We start from the raw sequence: 21,881 nt of genomic DNA, 5'->3' as shown, positions 1-21,881 counted from the left end.
ATGTCTGCCCCGCCCCTGAAAGACTCATCGACCAATTGAATAACTTATTCAAAACCGCGGCCCTTCGTGCGTACTCAAGATGTATTTATTACAATCAATAAGTCAAACGTAATTACGTTCTGAAAAAAACAACTAGGCCTAGAGGACAAAAATATTTAGATAAACAGTATCATTATGTTTCCTTTATTAGATACAATGTATTTAATAAATATTATCTAATCATTTTGAAATCCAATATCTACTAGATATGGTCAATAAAGTAGGCTATAATATATTTGGCTTGGAAAATATTGTTTCGCCTAAACGTGATGGAATCGTTGGCTAGATATCATGTGAACCTCATGAACCTCTCTTAAACATTCAGGTGCTGAATGTCAGAAATAGATGAGTAGACTCTGCCCACCAGTGAACAATATGTGAACTACCAGCAGGCAACGCTTAACTTTTGACTTACACTGAACACAAATATAAACACAATATGTAAAGTGTTGGTCCCATGTTTCATGAGATGAAATAAAATATCCTAGAAATGATCCATATGCACTTAAAGCTTATTTCTCACATTTTTCACAAATATTTACATCCCTGTTAGTGAGCATTTCTTTGCCAAAATAATCCATCCACTTGACAGGTGTGGCATATCAAGAAGCTGATTAAACAGCACAATGCCTCAGATGTCTAAAGTTGAGGGAGCGTGCAATTGGCTTGCTGACTGTGGAAATGTTCACCAAAGCTGTTGCCTGAGAATAGAATGTTCATTTATCTACCCTATGCTGCCTCCGTCATTTTAGGGAATTTAGCACTACGTCCAACCGGCCTCACAACCGCAGACCATGTGTCTGGCATCGTGTGAAAGGAGTTTACCTAGTCAGTTGTACAACAATGCCTTCAACTGAAATGTGTCTTACGCATTTAACCCAACCTCTCAATTAGAGGTGCGGGGAGCTGCCTTAAATCGACATCCACATCTTCGGCGCCCGGGGAACAGTGGATTGACTGCCTTGCTCAGGGGCAGAACGACAGCTTTTTGGTTACTGGCCTAACGCTCTAACCACTAGGCTACTGTACCCCATCGTGTAGGTGGGGTTATGGTATTAGCAGGCATAAGCTACGGACAACGAACACAATTGCATTTTATCAATGTCAATTTGAATGCAGAGAGATACCGTGACGAGATCCTGAGGCCCATTGTCGTGCCATTCATCTGCCATCACCTCATGTTTCATCGTGATGCATGGCCCCATGTCACAAGGATCTGTACACAATTCCACTTCTTCCATGGCCTGCATACTCACCAGACATGTCACCCATAGAGTATGTTTGGGATGCTCTGGATCGACAGCGTTTTCCAGTTCCCACCAATTTCCAGGAACTTCGCACAGCCATTGAAGAGTGGGACAACATTCCACAGGCCACAATCAACAGCCTGATCAACACTACGCGAAGCAGATGTACTGCATGAGGCAAATGGTGGTCACACCAGATAATGACTAGTTCTGATCCATGCCTACCCTTTTTTTTGTAAAGATATCTGTGGCCAACAGGTGCATATCTGTATTCCCAGTCATGTGAAGTCCATAGATTAGGGCCTCATGAATTTATTTAAACTGACTGATTTCCTTATGAACTCTAACTCAGTAAAATCTTTGAAATAGTTGCATGTTATATTATATTTTTGTTCAGTATAATTCAGATGATATTTAACCTATTAAAATGAGGGATACAGCCAACACTGAACTGAAGAAATGAATGTCAATGGTCTGCAAACTATACTTTTACAGGTGGGGAAAATAGAGGACCATTGACCAAGTACTAATTTTGAATCTCTGCAAATCTCACTCTCTGGTCATACTGCAGTAACCAATGTGATATGTGTAGGTTTCAAAGCATTTTAGCATATTACAATTCTAGGATGGCCATGTGATGAATAAATACTTTGTATTTAGGACATTCTTTTACATTAAGAGTAATCCACAAGCACCTATGCATCAATACTAGGATTTATTAAAAGTATGAAGATGACAAAGCATTTTTTTTTTACGTATAGGTGCAGTCCGAAATACAAATAATGCTTAGATAATGCATTTATTTGTCATTGATTTTCCATTATTCAGAGAACAGTACAATTACTTTGTGGCGCTTCAAAATGTCTTACATATACATTTTATATTTTTTACATTGTTTTTTCAAGAGTATATTAAGGTGGGTTTTCAATTCTATACAATTTATATTAAAAGTTTAAAACAAAGGATTACAATAAGAAGCTTAAAGTTATAACAAAATATTGGAATCACAAAAATGTCAGTTCGACTGTTTATACTTATTCTTTTTTTTAAAAGGTAGAGCGACTGATACATACCGACACACACACAGGCAATAAAGAGACTGGTCCTGTTCCAGGCCAACTATATTGGATTTTATCAACCACTGGTTGCGCACCACGTAATCTGCTGCGCAGTTGGGCATCAGTGTTAAACACCAACTTAAGCATGGTGAGACCTCAGAGGTGTCTTCAATGTTGTCAGCCAGGAACACCACTTTTAGAGTGACAGACCACAGCTCACACAAAAGCATTTGGTGATTGCCTGCTGCTCTTTCCATCGACAGTCTCGACCTCATTCCTCGTCCTGTTCTTTGTTTAGCTTCTTAGGCACCTAAAAATGAATGTGGTCACATAAAACATTCAAATTTACTTAAAAGGTGACCCCCCCATAGAAGCTCTAAAGAAACAAGGATTGTTTGTTTACCTTTGATGGCCCTGCATTCCTTAGTAACTTATTCCTTCTTCCCCCATTATTTTCTCTTAGGGGTGGTCTGGTGGAAAGAGGAAAAATATTGAATTTCATTTGGAAGCATTATCATTAGGGACGTGCATCTCTCCTTTCATGAACGATTCGACACCTATCTAGATGCATTGGCTCCAATATGATACAGGAACGATACTTTTTAGTTTGAAATGATTTGGTGCAATTCGTTTTGATTAGGAGGTGGATCTGTCTGAGATTACTTCCCTAAACTGAGAGGCCCTCTGTTAGTGTGTGTAGACACCTGAGCCCAGCCAATGGGCAGCCTGAGCATCTACAATCCCACTATCAGATTAGGGGTGGGGTAAATGTATGCTTTTGGTCCGGTCCCCCCCCACTTTTTACCTGAGATCACCATCACCCACTGATTAACTTGTCATTTTAAACAGATTGAAAATGCTGAGCTAGTACTATGTCAATTTATATTTAGATATTAGCATTTCATTTAGCCATTTAACAATGTAGTTTTGGATTTTACCCCGCTTTTGAAACCGAATGGTTAAGACTGTTTTTACCGCTTTAACCAACGAATGCGAAATGATTGCTGTCCTTTATGAAATTACCATGTTCATGTAAAAATGACCAAATATACTAACTGTTTAAAGCAAAACTACCAAAATGATTTATGGTGAACCTGAACAATCTAAATAAAATCAGAATTATTTAAAACCCCAATCAGCAGTTGGATGTGAGTTGCATCCACTCTGGTAGACTACACAACTCCGGTAAAACAACTTTCTACTGTGCATTCGGTAACAATGATCCAGCAAACTACATAGGTTGTAACTAATAAAGCCTATCATTTGACATTGTAAAAGCCATTGTACAAGCATCTGAATGCTGAAGTGCCAGATATTAGAACAGGGGATAGGTCCACCTCTCGTTTGCGCGAGAAGCTGTGTCTCCTGCACATTGAGCACAGTTGTTATCTGACAGTCAAAACATGCATAAAAGTTCGATAGGCTACTGAACTGAAGGCGGCATCAATTCAGTCACAACAGATAAGAGGTATTTTTGGAATAAAACAATATGAGTAAAACACATTGGTAAACAGGCGATTTGTAACGTTTGAGTCATTTTTTTCTAACCGATGCATGCTTAATTTGGATCGGTTTGGGCTCCCACATGTACACTCATATATTAAACATTTGAACCAGGGATCGATGTGTATTGGTTAATCGTTACATCCTTTAATTATCATCACTATATTATACTAATGAAAACTTTTAACACTAATTCTGTAACACAAAACATAATCCAGATATTAGGTATCCAAACTATTTTAAATTAAGTTTTTGTACCAAAACAAATTGTTTGTTAAATTTACATTATGGAAGGTATGTCATTGTTCTTACCCCACATCTGCTGCAGAGTTGGATTTGTGGCCTTCACTGAAAAGTGAGTGGCCCCCATCTGCCTCTCTGCCATGCTGGAGTCTGTTCTTCACCTGGGGATCACAGTTTGAGATCTTCCCTGTAATGGGCAGCCCACTGTGGTCTCTCTGCCATTCGTTTGGGCTTCGCACCGGGGGCCTCTCTCTGTCCAGCCCACTCAAGGAGTCCACTTTAGATGCAAGTGAGTACACACACAAAATTAGTCAGTCTCTCTGAATTTGATGTACAAATTATACACAGCAGCATACCACCCTGCATCCCACTGCTGCCTTGTCTGAAGCGAAGCAGAGTTGGTCCCGATGTGGGAGACCAGATGCTGCTGGAAGTGGTGTTGGAGGGCCAGTAGGAGGCACTCGTTCCTATGGTCTAAAAAAATATATCCCAATAACCTATTGCAGTAATTGGGGACATAACCCTGTGTAGGGTGCAGTCTTTTGGATGGGATGTTAAACAGGTGTCCTGACTCTCTGTGGTCACTAAAGATCCCATTGCATTTATAGTAAGAGAAGGGGTGTTAACCCCAGTGTCCTGGCTAAATTCCCAATCTGGCCTTCATACCATCATAGCCACCTTATCTACAGCTTCCAATTGGCTTATTCATCTCCCCCCTTATCCCCTGTAACTATTCCCCATGTCGTTGCTGTAAATGAGAATGTGTTTTCAATCAACCTACCTTGTAAAATAAGGGTTTAATAAAACATAGGTGGATAGATGTAACTCAAGCAAAAAAAAAATTGAGCATTGGTGAACATGGGGTTCAGTGTCTTACATTGGTGCTTGAGTCTCCTCTGCACCTCAGGGGAGTTCTGTCCGCAGCTCTCTTTTGGAGGAAGAGATGGTTTCTGAAAGGACACTTTGCTGACCTTATCCACTGAGTGAACAGAGCAGGGTCGGAGGTCACACTTATCCTGTAAAAAAAGTGTCATGCTCTACTCGATTATTAGGAAATTACTATGGAGCAACATGTTAGTGCAATAACAATACTTGAGTAATTACAATGTTAATACACAGGTATAGGAGCAAAGTTACCAGATTTTCTACCCATCAAAAGGACTTCTCTCATTTGTATTGTGACTAAGGACTTTTTTAAATTATTGGAATACACTCTTTGAATATGATCGTTAGTTCTTACAGTACAACATCTTGCACAGCAAATAATATAGGCCTACCTGGTGGTAAAAGACAACGGCCTCCGCCAAGGCCACTCCACAGAACTCACAGGGAATGACCACGTCCCCCTCTAGTGGACTGGCAGGTGAACTGTAGGAGAGCGGGGAGACTGAACGGGGCACAGTGGGGAAGCTAGGGGTGTCAGGTGGAATGTGCAGAAGACCAACAGCACCCCTAGCAATCCTGTCATCATAGCGTGGAGATGGAGGACGCTTGCTGAAAGATGCAAAGGCTGAGGCTGGACTACAGCCAGTCTGAAAGACAAAAACAGCCATGAGGGGGAAAATGTATTTCTGCTCACCAGATAGATCAGGTGGCTAGCTACCTACCCTCAGTGTGGATCGTATGGTAATTACCTATCAAATCAGCCCTCAGATAGAAAATGACTAACAGTTATAAACATTTACATATTGTGGCATCCCACCATAACTACCGACGTTACATAATTGTGAATTTAAAAGGTGCGGGGGTGGGATACCAAGTAGAGTGATATTACGGTAGTATCATCTATCGACGATGATGACATCGTGATGTGACGAACGATGGTTTGTCCTATTTGAACTTGACTGGCAAGGGCAGCACACAAGTGACATTCTGAGTAATCTACCTAGTCCTATTTCAATAAATAGCACATGTTATATAGGCCTACAGAACAGAGGAATGTAGGCTAGACAGGGAGGCGCAAAATGTCCAGTCAGAAAATATTGTTTCTCTCTCTCGGGTGCATGGGCCTTATAGCTGAAACCGAGAATCTGTTTTAGAACAGACACAATCCATTTGAATTCAATCACTTTTTGTCAGAATAACTTGATTTTAAAACCTCGCTTACGTTTTTGCAGCCATTTAAATACAGCACTACAGTGAGAGAGAGGAAAAACTCCACTGAAATAGTTTCAATGTATGAAATCACTTTGGAGTTATTTGATTTTGGGTAATTTCTCCCTTAAGAGAAGAGGATGATGCAAAGCAATTATCCAGTTCTGAAGACGGTAGACTTTGCTTCTATCCAGACCATGATATATAATAGTCGATGAGCCAAACCCCCAAACTTGTGTTCTCAGGCTCACTTGGGCCCACAATTTGTTTTATGTCCATAGAGTTGGAAAATATGTAATAGCAGTGCAGCAACGGTAGTAGAGTACTAGACACTTGCTAAATACATTACAACGTAAAATTCCATTGGAATGCCAATCCGTTTTCACCTGATGTGAGCAGCAAACTATTATATGTAGTTCATTAAAGTTCTTACTATGGGGCCAAAGCAGATTGGTCTGTTACTAGAATATTAAAGTAATGTAATAAACCAAAAAGCACAACATTGGATTTTACTACACTGTAATGGAATGTAAGGTGTTTGGTACACAGTGCATTCGATAAGAATTCAGACCCCTTCACTTTTCCCCACACTTTGTTACGTTACAGCCTTATTCTAAAATTGATTAAAATCTACACAATAACCCATAATGACAAAGCAAAAACAGGCTTAGAAATGTTTGCAAATGTATTAAATAAGAAAACTGAAATATTACATTTACATAAGTATTCAGAACCTTCACTCAGTACCTTTGTTGAAGCACATTTGGCAGAGATTACAGCCTTGAGTCTTCTTGGGTATGACGCTACAAGCTTGGCACACCTGTATTTGGGGAGTTCCTCCCATTCTTCTCTGCATATCATCTTAAGCTCTGTGAGGTTGGATGGGAGTGTCACTGCATAGCAATTTTCAGCTCTCTCCAGAGGATGTCTGATCAGGTTCAAGTCCAGGCTCTGGCTGGGCCACTCAAGGACATTCAGAGACTTGTCCCAAAGGCACTCCTGTGTTGTCTTGGCTGTGTGCTCAGGGTTGTTGTCCTGTGGGAAGGTGAACCTTAGACCCAGTCTGAGATCTTCAGTGTTCTGGAGCAGGTTTTCATCAAGGATCTCTGTACTTTGCTCCGTTCATCTTTGCCTTGATCCTGCCACTGAAAAACATCCCCACAGCATGATGCTACCACCACCATGCTTCACTGTAGGGATGGTATTGGCCAGGTGATGAGGGGTGCCAGGTTTCCACCAGACGTGACGCTTGGCATTCAGGCCAAAGAGTTTAATCTTGGTTACCTTAGACCAGAGAATCTTGTTGCTCATGGTCTGAGTGTCCTGTAGGCGCCTTTTGGCAAACTCCAAGCAGGCTGTCACATGCCTTTTACTGAGTGGCTTCCGTCGGGCCATCATAAAGGCCTGATTGGTGGAGTGCTGCAGAGATGAGAACCTTCCAGAAGGACAACCATCTACACAGACTCACTTTTTCAGAGTGATAATCGGGTTCTTGGTCACTTCCTTGACCAAGACCTTTCTCCCCCGATTGCTCAGTTTGGCCGCACTGCCAGCTCTAGGAAGAGTCTTGGTGGATCCAAACTTCTTCCATTTAAGAATGGAGGCCACTGTTCTTGGGGACCTTCAATGCTGCAGAAATGTTTTGGTACCCTTCCTCAGATCTGTGCCTCAACACAATCCTGTCTCGGAGCTCTACTAACAATTCCTTCGACCTCATGGCTTAGTTTTGGCTCTGACATCCACTGTCAACTGTGGGACTTTATATAGACTGGTGTGCGCCTTTCCAAATCATGTCCAGTCAATTGAATTTACTACAGGTGGACTCCAATCAAGTTGTAGAAACATCAAGGATGATCAATGGAAACAGGATGTGCCGGAGCTCAATTTTGAGTTTCACGGTAAAGGGTCTGTATTTGTAATTTTTAATACATTTGAAAAAATATCTAAAAACCTGTTTTCAGTTTGTTATTAAGGGGTATTGTGTATAGATTGATTAATATTTTTGGGATTTTTTATCCATATTAGAATAAGGCTGTAACGTAACAAAATGTGGAAAAAGTGAAGGGGTCTGAATAATTTCCGAATGCACGGTATAGTCCTCATAATGAAAACAGCTACTTGGATAACATCATATATCATTTTAATCAGATCACATCCATGCCTATTCACATGTACATATTCATTTACCATGGTTGAAGATTAAATATTGCAATTATTGATCTTAGCATCTTCAGAAATCAGTGTTTCAGAGAGCTTTTTGGGAACATTACCACATTTATGTGAATAATCTTTATATATCTGGCACACATGGTTGTGTATTCTACATCACTATGATGAGAAATTAAGGCTTGTCCTTGTCCTCTTGCTCAGTTGTGCACCGGGGCCTCCCACTCTTTCTATTCTGGTTAAAGCCAGTTTGCGCTGTTCTGTGAAGGGAGTAGTACACAGCGTTGTACGAGATATTCAGTTTCTTGCCAATTTCTCACATGGAATAGCCTTCATTTCTCAGAACAAGAATAGACTGACGAGTTTCAGAAGAAAGTTATTTGTTTCCCGCCATTTTGAGCCTGTAATCGAACCCACAAATGCCGATGCTCCTGATACTCAACTAGTCTAAAGAAGGCCAGTTTCATTGCTTCTTCAATCAGCACAAGTTTTCAGCTGAGCTAAAATAATTGCAAAAGGGTTTTCTAATGATCAATTAGCCTTATAAAATTATAAACTTGGATTAGCTAACACAACGTGCCATTGGAACACAGGAGTGATGGTTGCTGATAATGGGCCTCTGTATGACTATGTAGATATTCCATTAAAAATCAGCCGTTTCCAGCTACAATAGTGATTTACAACATTAACAATATCTACACTGTATTTCTGTTCAATTTGATGTTATTTTAAATTAACAAAAAAAAATGTTTTTCTTTAAAAACAAGGACATTTCTGTGACCCCCAAAGTTTTGAATGGTAGTGTATATATACATAATTTCCACTTGTCAAACAAAGTTTAAAATGTATCATGTTTGCTTTTTAAAAGCCATTTATACCAGGTAATTATGATATTTAACAGAGGTCAAAGTTCTGAAAACTGATGGATAGCAGTGAATCTAAGCTTTACAATGATATGACTAAAGTGTATAAGTGAGCAATGGCTTGTTGTATACTGACTGTTTGTCATAGGGTAAAATCCCTATGGAAAAAATGTATCTGATGGCGTGATGAAAGAAAGAGTGATAGCACAAAGAGAGCTACTATTGCTCCACTGCTATCACACATTGTCCACCTCTAGAGACATAGACCTTCAAAGAAATCCCTGAGACATCGTCGGCCCAAGTCAGCCCGACCGACGCCCTGGCTCATGGACTATAACCTAACACACTAAGGTAAGACAGCCTGTGCATTATCAGTTGACTGTCACTTTGCTCCATTGTGCGTGAGACAGACACACACGTTCTACCAGAAAAAAATATTAGAAAAGATTTGCCTGCACTTCGCCTCTGCCAAGGCTTTCAACAACATTATCTTTCTTCCTGATTCATCCAGTTGTAGCATGTGATTTCACGCTATAGCATTACTGTGGTCTTAGCTGTTTTTATTTTTGTATAATGTATTTTGGGGGGGCAAAGCGGATGCCTAGTCAGTTGCACAACTGAATGCATTCAACTGAAAGGTGTTATCCCCATTTAACACAACCCCTCTGAATCAAAAGGGAGAAATACCATCGTACATCACGTTTTATACGTACATAATCACGATAGGACAAAGGTTGACATCGCCCAATCCTAATACCAAGTGCAGGACACAAAATGAACGGTGACCAAGTATGAACTGTTATCAGGAGGGAAAACTAAGAAATTAGACCAGAGGGAGTGAACAAAAGAAAAACAACATCCACAGGAAGGAAATACGGGGGAGGAGAGGGCCTGAGTTTAAAACTAACTGATGCAGCCTATAAAGGAAATGTATTCCCAGGTCTCATCAGACTCAGCCGCCGCTGAGTTAGCCTGACTTGTAGGCTAAGAGTCAAAAGATCCTTCTAACCTGGTGTAAAATGAGGTCCACTTCAGGAAACAGATCCTCACAGAATTCACAGGGCAACATGGTGTCTACATAGGAGAAAAAGAGCAGAGGAATAATGGGTACAGTAGAAAACACAAGATTTATTTAGAAACATCACAGGGTTGAATGTAAAGAGGGGTGGAAACATCAAAATGTAAAAGGCAGAGGAGGGCAACATACTGTAACAGAAAATAATTCTCACATGAAAACAAACTGGGACAATAAGTGGTATTTTGTATAGTATCTCACCTGTCTGGTCAAGGTCTGTATTGGTGCCTGTGGTGATATGTTGGTAGTTGTTCGGGGGAGAGATGGGAGAGATGAGGGAGCCGGTGTTGGACATCCTTCCAAGTTTGTGGTCCCAGACATCTGTCCACAAGGCCCCCTCTCCTCCCCCTAGATCCCCAGTGTCCCCATCACTCTGCAGGCTGAGGGCCAGCAGGTAGTCCAGGTTGGCAGAGTCCTCTCCCAGTGATTGGCCTGTAGGCCATACCAATGATGCCATGCTGTAATTGTTGTTGCCCACCACTGATGCTTCCTGTTCCAGCACTGGGGAGGTGAAACCACAAGTGAAATATGTTTTTACAAATCACACCAAAAAATATTCCATTTAAGCAATGTTCCACTTTAATATAGGCCAGGGAAGTTTGTCAATACCAGAATACAAATTCTAATAGATGTTTTTTGAATAATTTAAAGGGACAAGAAAAACTTGAACACGTTGTATGAGCCATTGGCTGACGTACAGTGGCTGAAGTCTGTATTCCTCAGGGCAATGTCCCCCCTTCCTCCCAGGCCCACTTGCCCCCGGGTGCTGTTGTGCACTCTGGCCTCCAGGGGCCGTGGTAGGGCCCTGCGGTCAGATGAAATGGCGTTGTTGTTCTTGTGGCCTCCTCCCTCCTTGGCCCTCAACAGGTTACGGATGGAGTAGGCTTCAAACCAGGCTCCTGGGGACTGGGGTTCTGCTGGGCTGTGACTTGCCCGGCTGTTGTTCCTCTCTTGAGGAGGCGTGAGGCTACCACACCAGGCTGGGTGGACAGCCTGCTCCCTCAACATTACATTGCACATGCAGAATGGACAGGGCTCTGTGCGCGTACCACAATAATCCTCATGCTCCTTAGACTGACTGAAAACCAGCTCCAGGTCACAGTACTGACACGGCACCATCCGCTGATTGCAGTCAGAGCTCTGGAAAAGAGAGGAGGTCAGATAATGTAATGTATAATACATGACCATCACATGTCAGGTAGATGAAGTCTCCATCCTGATACAAGTTTCACATACCTGGTGGGATTCGATACGGCTTTTCTCAACCTTTAAACCACACTTACATTTCACCTGAAATTTAAAGAAAAAGTTTGAAGCCTCCTTTGCAACAACTGTACAGCAACTTAGGGTTGTCTCCCTAGCTTTGAATATGCTAACTTATGACTAGCCTAACCACCTCCCGGCTCCCGCCCTCTCCGTGTTTAGCACTGTACCTGCATATGCTCCTGCTCCTTGTGCTGCTTAAGATCTGAACGGGGCACTGGCTCTTGGCACACCTCACACAGAGCAATGTTCTGGCAACAGTGAATCTCATGAGTAGTGAAATTAGCCTCTGGAATGTCATGCTGACTAGAGAGTGGGATAGAAAGAAAAAATGAGACAGATTAAGAGCCCTAATGTCCATTTATCCACATTGTCCCTCAACTTCCCTGAATATTCATACTTACCAATTGGCACAGAACGTTGTGCTTTCATCTGCCATGGCTTGTATTGACATAAAAAGAGAGAAAGAAAAATAGGTTGAAATTGTCAATAGGCATTTGAAAAACTCTGGTGGCAAACAATCCCCCGAAAAAGTATGTGGCATCAAATATCGCCTTTTATAGTTAGTTTACTACAGAATGTACAGATAACGTTACAATGACCCACATTATCGCTAGCTAGCAATCTGACCAAAATAAATAGTAACGTTAGCTAGCTAGAAAACGTTCCCATTTAGCTACTATCGTCATTTGGCTGACAATGACCAAGCAAACATAGAACGTAGCTAGCTATTGTTTCAGTTCGATGCTGGTAGTTTCGATTTACCAGATTGTACCGGTATCTATAAATGAGAAAGTCACATAGTTTACCTGTGCTGTGAGTTCAGTCCCTTGTTTGTTTACTGTACTTGGCTAACGTAACTTTAGGTATCTCTAGACGCTAGTTAAATATGGAGGGCGGCTTTAAATCCCCGTTTTGAATAGCTAAATGTCAGAGTAAACTTCCGGGGTGAAAATAACGCTCTTCTGCTGCTAACTTTGTATGATTTTGACCCTAGCTAGCTACTTTCCAAGCAAGCCATTTTAGGGTGCTAGCTAGCGAAGTGAGAGCGTTTCTTGAAAGTACTATTGACGCACAAATCTGATTCGCTAGTCATCGAAAGACAGTTGACCAATGAGATCACCCGAGTGAAATTTTCTCATTTGATCATTGGGACGTCCATATCCTAAATCCTTAACCCCCACCTAACCTTCATTAACCCTTGTAAATGTAAACTTCAATGGGATAACTTCCGAGTTCCGACGTCCCAAGGTCCCGCCTAGCAAAGACTTTGACAAAATTAATATAGTCTTTGTGAATATGTTGTCTTCAGAAAAACATTTAAATTGACAGAATGTTGATATAAATAACCAATAGCCTAAGACATAATGGATGGGAGTGGTTGTTAAAAATAGTAGATGCGATCTTACACCAGGCAAAGTTATTATCAAGAAAGGTGTAATTTAGTTTCCCTACTCTTTTTGATCCGTTGAGCAACCAATTAAATGTTTTCTGAGGCTCTCATACACATTTAAAATACTTTCAAAACAGACACATACAATCTCCACAAATTCCTTTTAATGTTTATCAAACTATTGTGCCATCAATACTGTAATTTCAGACACATTATTTTCTCTTTTCTAAGGCACAGTTTTGTTCACAAAATGTACTGTAAATTATCTTATTTACAGCAGAGTATTGGACTCACAGTTGTAACATTCATTTCCCACAAATTAGGCTACCTCAAAAGGTCTATAACCATCTAAATATATATATAAAAAATCTAACCCTTTTCGAATTCTTTACTCAAAGTTACAATTAATTTTACAGCAATAAAAATAAAAAAAGATTAAATTGAACTCCAAATCTATGGCATTGGATATATGGGAGAAAAAGGTAGACAAAATTAAGTAAATCTGTCAAATAAATCATATGAGATCAAAATAAGAAACATAAGTACGCATCTTTTCCACCCAAAATTAAGAAAACTACACCTGATATATTCCAGAAACATATGGAGTGTGTATGGTCTTATTATTCCCAACAGCTCATTACCTATAGGTACTAACTCCAGATTCAAAATTACAATGTTGAATGCAATAAAATCATTAAGTACACATACCGGCGGTATATTAGGTCACTTTATCCAGACAGATCAAACATATGAGCACATATTAGGAAAGATGAATATCACAAACATGCTGGGGTTTTGAAAAGACACGCCAATCTCACAACTGCTTAATGTTGACTAGTAGACCATATTTCTACAAGGATGTATTTTCCAAACTGGGGGCCAAAAGAGAGAAGCAGTGTAACATGTATTTACATTGCCTAAGATTCCATTTTGGTGATCAAAATTGCATTTGTGTCAAGGTGGCACAACAAACAGCCCTGCTGCTTTAGCCCTGTGTGCCAAGATTGAACATAGATAATGACTTGGGTGAATTAACATGTCACACTCAGATAAGACAAATAACAGAAAATATAACCTAAAAAAAATAATATCCTGTACATTGACCCTTGTCATGTATCGGTGCAAGCACTATTGCTATTATTGCATTTTGCATACATGAGTAAAGTAAAATTGTTTAATAAACAATAAAACAATGTTTGACTTGATACTGATATTAAAATTAAGTACCAGCATGTAGGAAGGACAAAGATATCCAAGGAATTTGACACAGTTAAAACATCAGAGGCACATTTGTGCTATTTGAGTGAAATGACAGAATGAGTAAGATCAAAATATTCACATTATACTACATTTCATTTTTGACATTTCATATACATTTTCAAATGTATCCTCTGATACTTTGATTGCTTTTTCATAAAATACCATATATTATAAATGTCTAAGTAGTCAAGTAAAGCATACAAATATGATCACTGATTGTTTATGAACTATGGAGGATTATCTATTTCACAAGTATATCAAGTGTCACAGCAAATATTTATTGATCATTCCCTGGCTTTTGCAACTTCTTTCACCCTAAGAGAGAAAAAAAAAATCTACAAATCTAAAACTGTGTCAGATGCAGATCCAAAAAACTGTATTCTAGTACATTATTGACCCAAACTTCAACTGAAAACGTGAGAGTTAAAACATTTTTTTAAAAGCATGTAAAACTGTTTTAGAATATAGATATACTTTAAACTGACCCAAATCTTATAGGAAAGAAACGCTGGTGTCCATTTCAACTCTTTAAACATCTTGGTCCACAGTACAGGTCAGTAGGTCCCAATTATATAACTTGTTTACCAAAATTACAAAATACACCTTTTATATACTACACTCTGGTATCTTACCTTAAAGACTAGATAGAGCTCACTCTAACAATACAAGCTCTGAAACAATGCGGACAGACGAGAGAGAGAGCAAGAAACTGGAACAGAACAAAAAAAACATACAGGTAATGAATGGAGGGAGAAAGAAAAAAGGCACAAAGTGAAAGAGTGGACAATTACCAAAACCCAGAGAGGTGGTAGGCACAGAGAGAGCAAGATAGAGAGAGGGAGGAGGAAAAAGAGAGAGAGGAAGGAGTTTATCTGTCCTTGGAGCCCAGCTTCTCAATGAGGTCCTGCAGGGGGGCCAGCTCACGACGATCAATGAGGTTGAACTCCTAAACATACACACAACCAAGGTAAAAGACCATACGTGACCGTGATAGAACATAAAATCAAGGTTCCTGCTATATTTACACAGGATAGTAACAATTACGCCTGTTAACTGAATAATAATTGCACAATGCATCAATGGGAATATAATACTATTTACTACATCCATGGAAACATGAAGAACCCCTGTGATAGAATCATGACAATCATTTCTAAACACCAATAAAAGAGAATATTTGATATTTCGAATGTATTAGCAGTGTCACCTGGACAAAGAAGATGAAGTGTTTGAAGGAGGTATTGAGGTGGGCCTCCTCCTGCAGCTGCATCACAGAGTCAAAATGCTGATGGTAGATGTGGGCATAGACTCTGAACAGGCGCTTCAAAATGGTCTTGGCCACAGACATGAAGTTCTTAGGAAAGGGCACTCCTGGGGAGACAGAGCAGGGGAGTTCTATCATTGTCTCAAAGCCAAAGGTCTAGGCTAAGGTTGTGAAGGTTTAAAATTAATCTGCACAAATGTGAAATGTCAACTGACCTATCTTGGAGGGGAAGAGTGTCTCATCATCCAGCTGATCCTGCACCCAGGTCATCAGGTAGTCTATGTACTTGGGAGCAGAGCACTTGATGGGCTTTTTAATGTTGGTGCCATCAGCCCAGTGGTATTCATACCTTGAGGGAGGTGAGATGGAATTTTAATAACATGCAATTCTGACTTCCTCTGTTTTTGGCACAATTCAACATCACTGTTTGTTGGACAATGTCACACTTGGCTTAATACTAGACCTGCTAAAGCAGTCATTTGGACTGCTCATGTATAAAACAAAAATATTACTCTGCCATTTAAGTAACCCCCCCTCTATCCTTGAATTTCACAAAATAAGTCTATATAACACACTGTCGTTGTTAGAATCTTAATATCAAAAACAGAACCCGGAGGAATAACCAGATTGAGGAGGGCATGTCATTTTTTGCAATGGTTTCCTCCCTGTTGCCCTCCTTTTCCTGACAGTAGGTCCTGCTGCTCCCCTCCTTCTCACAACAGTTGAAGGTATTGTGCCCAGTTGATAATCACCCCAATAATTTATTCAAAACTAAACCTTAACTATGCCAAAACTAATTTCACACAACAGATTAAAGTTAAGTATGATGGGTGAGTTGATGAACAAGGGGAAGTGAACATGCATTGTTATGTAATCCCTAATTGTGAATGAAGAACAGGATGGGCCATTCTATTGTGTTGAGCCATTATAATTTCTAATCTCAAAGTGGTATGTGCCTTATATCAGTCCACCAAATCCAAGCAGTCTTCTCAGTCTACTCTGGTCTACTTGGAGTAGACAGTGAGAGCGTGAGGAATTTACAATGGCAAGAAGCCCAAGACGAATGGATGCACATGCCGTGTTAGCGTCGCTACTAAATCTGAATGAAAATGACTCAGATGGCGGGGAAGAAATGAATCGTGACATCTCTGATGATTATTCTTCTGAGCCTCAACCTGAACCTACACCACCGAGGCCTAAGCGCAAAAAAGCCAGAATGGTACGCATTGAGTAGGTGCCCGCGCCACCACCAAATGAAAACAGTGAAACGGGAGAGAAGGGAGAGCACAGTTTGGATAGAACAAGCCGGTGACAATGCTCCGGGCCGATTGGGAGCACAAAATGTCATCACAGAGAGCGGGCCCTACATTTCAAGCAAAAATAAACATCAGCAACGCACTCACCAGCTTGAGTTGTTTATGTGACATGGACATGCTCCAACTGATGCCATTGCATGAAGACGCACACCATGTAAGCACAAGATGGCAATTGACTGCTGTCATATCGACACATTAATTATAATTCCATTATTGCTTGTGTGCTGATTTTCACTATCACGCACACTTGACGCTTATAATGATGTTGAGGCTACAGATGTTATCATTCGACCGTGCATCTTGGTGGTTGGAGTATTTTATTTATTTTGTCATAAAAATAAGCTGTTACCGCATTCCAACACATATGCTTTCTGTTTCATAGTTGTACCAAAGGCACTCCTCAAAATCACTGTAATGTTTTTAACCTTAAAAATCTAAATGAAAATAATTCAAATCTAAAAGACAAAATTCAACCAGAGTGCACCCTTTGATCATGGGAAAAGGCAGCACTTGAATCATTCCCACGATGAGTGGCTAGGCCCGCTATGCTATGAAACCACACACTATTGCAGAGACTTTGATGTTACGGGCCACAATTGATATGGTGAAAACAATGTGTGGCAAGGCAGAGGCACAGAAACTCACATCAATACGTTTGTCAGATAAGACTAAAATAATTTATGCTCTGACTGAACAACTCAAAAACTCCCCAGCTTTTGCTCTCTAAATTGACGTTAGCTGTGAGGGCCGAGACGGCCATGCATTGATTTTTGTTCCCTATACATGTCGGGGGATGCTATTCACGAGGATATATTGTTCTGGCTCACGATTTCCAAGCATGAAACGACATAGGGGATGTTCAGTGTTCTGCGTGGCTATATTGCCGAAAAACAGATTTCATTCGGGATCAAAATGGTAGTCTTTTGCACAGATGGGGCTCCATCTATGGCAGGCAGGCCTCTGCACTCTAGTTATGAATGCATCACCCTCTGCTATATGAACACATTCATTGTATGATACACCGAGCGCAACTGGCAGCAAAAGAGCTGAGCACAAAACTCTTGAGAAATACTGCAGCAGGTAACTTGGACTGTAAACTACATCCACTGTGCCCACTCCTGTTCTCAAAACTAAGTGGATATATGGGATCAGAGCATGACAATGTTCTATTTCACACCAAGGCTTGGTTGTATCAAGGGGGACTATTGGATTTTTCACATTGAGGAAATATTTATATAAAAGATAAAATAAAAAAAGACTTGGTTGACTTTCTGTGTAATGAAAAGAAAAGAACAGAAAACAGCATCAGTAGGTGTCCCACACCAGTGATGACAGCCCAACTCCAATGCTTGGAAGAGCACTTTGGGTCCTACTTCCCAATCCGTTTGACTGTGATCCTGGCTCAGTTGACATGCCGGTAAGTCTGATTGAACAGCTGAATACTCTGCCGTCTCCCTCTGAGCATTAATGCGGCATTCACAATAACTTGGAACTCAGAAAAAAATGGGTTTAGATTGAGAAAATACGTTTTGAATGGTCATCCAATTAAGAATTCCAACTCGGGTCTCTTTCTAGAGCTCCGACCTAAAGATCACTGACGTCATGATTTGACCTCCCAGTTGTATGGAAAGCACCATAAATTCATGGTAGACTCCCCTTGCCAGCTCATATCTGCGTGAAACTGGATTTAGTGCTCTCGACTGCATTAAAACCAAATACAGTATCAATCCAGGTTGGATGTGACAGCAGAGATGACGTGTGCACCGTCGACCACGCCCCGACATGCATCAAGCAAACCCATCTCATTAGTGGTAGTGAGATTTAGTCTAGCATGATGTCCTATCTTGCAATTGACTGTCATAGATTTTTTTCTCACATGGTTGGGGTCGCGATAATTTTCAGATATAAAAAATGGGCTGTGGGCCAAAAAAAGCGTGGGAACCCCTGGTCTACAGTAACAAACGAATGATAATTCAATTGTTGTTACTTAAGACCTTCATATACACAACCAAATGATTATTTTGTGATAGAATATATGAAATGTATTAATTACAATGTTAGAATGTTGCAGCCAGAATGACTGCTCATTAGTTTGAATGGGGGTCCCGCGAGGCCCAGGGATTCTAGTGTTAAAGAAGACTTTGGCAAGAGCCAGTTTGGGGTCAAAACGTTGTCCTATTACACACTTATAGCATTAAAATCAGTTACTTTCAATTATTGACCATAAATTATTAGTACAGAGTATGCTAGAGTAAGTTTCTGGAGCTGGAAAGGAGCAGATGAGACTAGGTCAAATGCTACAGTGACCTTGATCATGGCCATTTTGGCAGGTATTTGGCACAGGTCTCTTCCCCCTGATTAGAGACCAAAAATAGAGCCGGGGAAGGAACTGAGGAAGTGCCTAAACTAGATACCACTAAACTAATGACAGTACTTAAGTGGATTCAGTTGACAGAGGAATCAGTATTCACAAAGCACATCAGAGAAGGACTGCTGATCTAGGATCAGTATCCCCTTTAATATCATAACGAATAAGTTTGCATGATTAGATCAGCACTCCTCTGAGATGCTTTGTGAATACGAGCCTCCTCCAGAAACTATTTGTTTTGTACTGCACTTACATTGTAAAAACATGAAGTGAAACCAACACACTGAACCAAAGTTTAAAACTAGGGACCAAAATAAAACATTTCTATGTGTATGTGGGGAGAGTCTGCGCTGGGCTGACCATAGCAGTAGCTTATGGATAAATAAACATATTAAAGTTTAACATTTTCATCAATCTTTTCAGGTAATTTCAGAGAATACTAGAATTGAAATAGAGGGCACATGTATCAAATGTCTGTCTGTATGTTACCCTGATAAAGGTTCTTTAGCCAAAACATTGGTCAAATAAATCCACAGCAAAGATAGATGAGCGTTCAGCTTCCTTTTCCATTTGAATTGTCTGTCTGCCTGTCTTACCTGGGCCCGGCAGACATCACAGAGCAGCTCGTCTCAGTGCAGAACTCAGTAATGGTGCCGTAGAGCATGTTGATCTGATTGAAGAAGTCCACAGCTGAAACGTAGAGCAGACCAAAGGCCCATATTATTTCTTGTAAAAGCACAACTGAACAGGCAACTAAATTCCCAATGACAAAGTACTTGATATGAAAGAGGCAATTACCACATAGACTGAATAGTCAGACTCAAATCTCCTCTCAGGCCACATATATAGACACTGTGCTACAGCCAATAGGACCTGAAGGCTGTTATTAAGAAGATGTGTCCTTTCAATCTCCAGTGCTCTCCTCCCTCAATCACCCCTTTCACTCACTATTAACAGCAATCCACTCATTGAGATCTTCCCCCTCTGGCAGCATGACAGCCTGCCTCAGGTTCCCACTCCCCAGTGTTGCCTCGGCATGCTTCAACAACTCATACTGGTGGGAGCCCTCTGGGATGTTCTTCTTCGGCTTGAAGGTTTTAGAGGAACGACTGCCACTGGATCAAGGGATGAGGGGGAAAGAGTAATATCAACTGTGATATTCCAAGTTGTGGCTACTGTGATGAATAGATGGTAGCTATGTGCTCACTACTCAAGATATGAAACCATACTCTGTGAACCTTCCTGTTTAACACTTTCCTCTGAGTAGCTGACTGTAACAAAACAGGAAGGCACACAGGCTGCCTATAAATTGCTTGCCACTGACTTGTTTATTAGTTACCTACATGGTAAAAAAAAGTGTAAATTATCAGTTCCCCTGATATGTGACACATAGCTAGCTAGATAACAATCTTGTCGTTATTTAACTAATGTTAGGTGGCTAAATTAGCAGTTTCTCAACCCAGCTAGGAACGTTACGTCAGTGGCTAGTCAGTCACAAGCTAACTACCGTTACCTAAAATGATCAATAGTTTCAACAAATATTATGATAATCTGTGGTTACAGCATTTCTAGCTAGTCTTCATCTGAATCCTAAAATATGCTAATATAGCTAACAGCATAGCTGGCTAATTAGCTAACTAGCTACGAGCACAACCCAACAAAGCTAACGCGTTTGCTAACTAGCAAACGTTACTTACAATAGGAAGCTCATCGTTGAAAACCCCGTGTGCAGACCAAAGAATATCGTAGATCTAAGGAAAACTGTATTTTCCAAGGTTTCACTGCTTTTTTGGTTAAAATACAGTGTTTCTAGTTTCCACTGCCCTGGTGAAAATTCTCCGAAGTTTGCAAATCTTCTCTCACTTGTCAGTGTGTTGTCGTCGTGCAAGATGTACTGAAAAGAAAGAAAAATTGTACGTAACTACGTAGATAGCGCAACATTTTCTCTCGCGAGAATCTTCCTCGGCATGTTGACGCCAGAGCAGTATACTGGCAACTGCCAAAATAATAGAAGCACTTGAGTCAATTATAGATATAAAGTGTATTGAAAGCAAATGCTTCCACACAGGTGTGGTTTTTAAGTTAATTATGCAATTAACATCCCATCAGGCTTAGGATCATGTTGCTCTGCCCCTGAACAAGGCAGTTAACCCACTGTTCCTAGGCCGTCATTGAAAATAAGAATTTGTTCTTAACTGACTTGCCTAGTTAAATAAACGTAAAATATATATATATATTTTAAATGTATAAAAATGCTGGACAGGCCATTATTTTGGCTACCACTGCTATACCCCCATAGGATGACAATGAACCCATCCACAGAGAAAGAGTGGTCACTGAATGTATTGATGAGCATGAAAACGATGTAAACCATATGCCATGGCATCTCATTCACCAGATCTCAACCCAATTGAAGACTTATGGGCAGGACCAGCCCTAGCCTTTTGCGGGCCCTAAGCGAGATTTGATTGGGGGCCGCCCCACGTCACACGCAAAACATTTTAGTGGTCCCCCTCTTGACAGCTGAGAGAACATTTTCAGTTTTAAAGTTAATTTCATGCAATTCTACTAATTTCACAATGGGGCGGAGAGAAGTTTAGCAATTTTATAACTAATTTCATGCAAATCTGCTCATTTTGCGTGCAACGCCAGGGTTGTGGGTTTGATTCCCACGGGGGACCAGTACAGGTGCAGGTCCTGTGTGACTGAGTTGGTAAAGCATGGTGCTT

The 21,881-nt window shown here is 40.5% G+C and overlaps 2 protein-coding genes across 3 annotated transcripts; both read right to left on the bottom strand.

Moving 5' to 3' along the window:
• Positions 1-1,984: 1,984 nt before the first annotated feature.
• Positions 1,985-12,697, bottom strand: LOC129853615 (TRAF-type zinc finger domain-containing protein 1-like). Of its 2 annotated transcripts, none has more exons than XM_055919825.1 (12): positions 12,361-12,697; positions 11,956-11,992; positions 11,722-11,857; positions 11,525-11,578; positions 10,987-11,428; positions 10,490-10,789; positions 10,223-10,287; positions 5,368-5,622; positions 4,968-5,127; positions 4,160-4,367; positions 2,748-2,814; positions 1,985-2,654 (listed from the first exon to the last, which is right to left on the bottom strand). In XM_055919825.1, exons 2-12 carry the CDS (start codon positions 11,988-11,990, stop codon positions 2,616-2,618), a joined length of 1,761 nt encoding a protein of 586 aa, XP_055775800.1. In that variant the 5' UTR covers positions 11,991-11,992; positions 12,361-12,697; the 3' UTR covers positions 1,985-2,615. The 2 variants fall into 2 exon arrangements, with proteins under 2 accessions (XP_055775800.1, XP_055775801.1); XM_055919826.1 differs by having other exon boundaries at positions 4,968-5,106; positions 12,361-12,677.
• Positions 12,698-13,088: 391 nt separating this feature from the next.
• On the bottom strand, positions 13,089-21,063 carry LOC129853616 (MOB kinase activator 1A). Its single transcript, XM_055919828.1, has 6 exons — positions 20,850-21,063; positions 20,101-20,267; positions 19,749-19,842; positions 15,684-15,817; positions 15,412-15,575; positions 13,089-15,150 (listed from the first exon to the last, which is right to left on the bottom strand). The coding sequence occupies exons 1-6, from the start codon at positions 20,861-20,863 to the stop codon at positions 15,073-15,075; spliced, it is 651 nt and encodes a 216-aa protein (XP_055775803.1). The 5' UTR covers positions 20,864-21,063; the 3' UTR covers positions 13,089-15,072.
• Positions 21,064-21,881: the final 818 nt, after the last annotated feature.

The sequence above is a fragment of the Salvelinus fontinalis genome, chromosome 4 (assembly GCF_029448725.1).
Source record: "Salvelinus fontinalis isolate EN_2023a chromosome 4, ASM2944872v1, whole genome shotgun sequence".
NCBI lineage: Eukaryota > Metazoa > Chordata > Actinopteri > Salmoniformes > Salmonidae > Salvelinus > Salvelinus fontinalis.
Note: the sequence above shows the minus strand (reverse complement) of the source record. Positions and strands in the feature narration are given on the sequence as shown.

Coding starts and splice junctions, on each gene's coding strand:
- LOC129853615 (XM_055919825.1), bottom strand. CDS start 11,990: ATGGCAGATGAAAGCACAACGTTCTGTGCCAATTG. Junction 11,858..11,955: donor ACAACGTTCTGTGCCAATTG/GTAAGTATGAAT, acceptor CCCACTCTCTAG/TCAGCATGACATTCCAGAGG. Junction 10,288..10,489: donor TACAGACCTTGACCAGACAG/GTGAGATACTAT, acceptor TCTCCTATGTAG/ACACCATGTTGCCCTGTGAA.
- LOC129853616 (XM_055919828.1), bottom strand. Junction 19,843..20,100: donor TGAGTGGATTGCTGTTAATA/GTGAGTGAAAGG, acceptor TCTACGTTTCAG/CTGTGGACTTCTTCAATCAG. Junction 15,151..15,411: donor ACTTCATCTTCTTTGTCCAG/GTGACACTGCTA, acceptor GTGTATGTTTAG/GAGTTCAACCTCATTGATCG.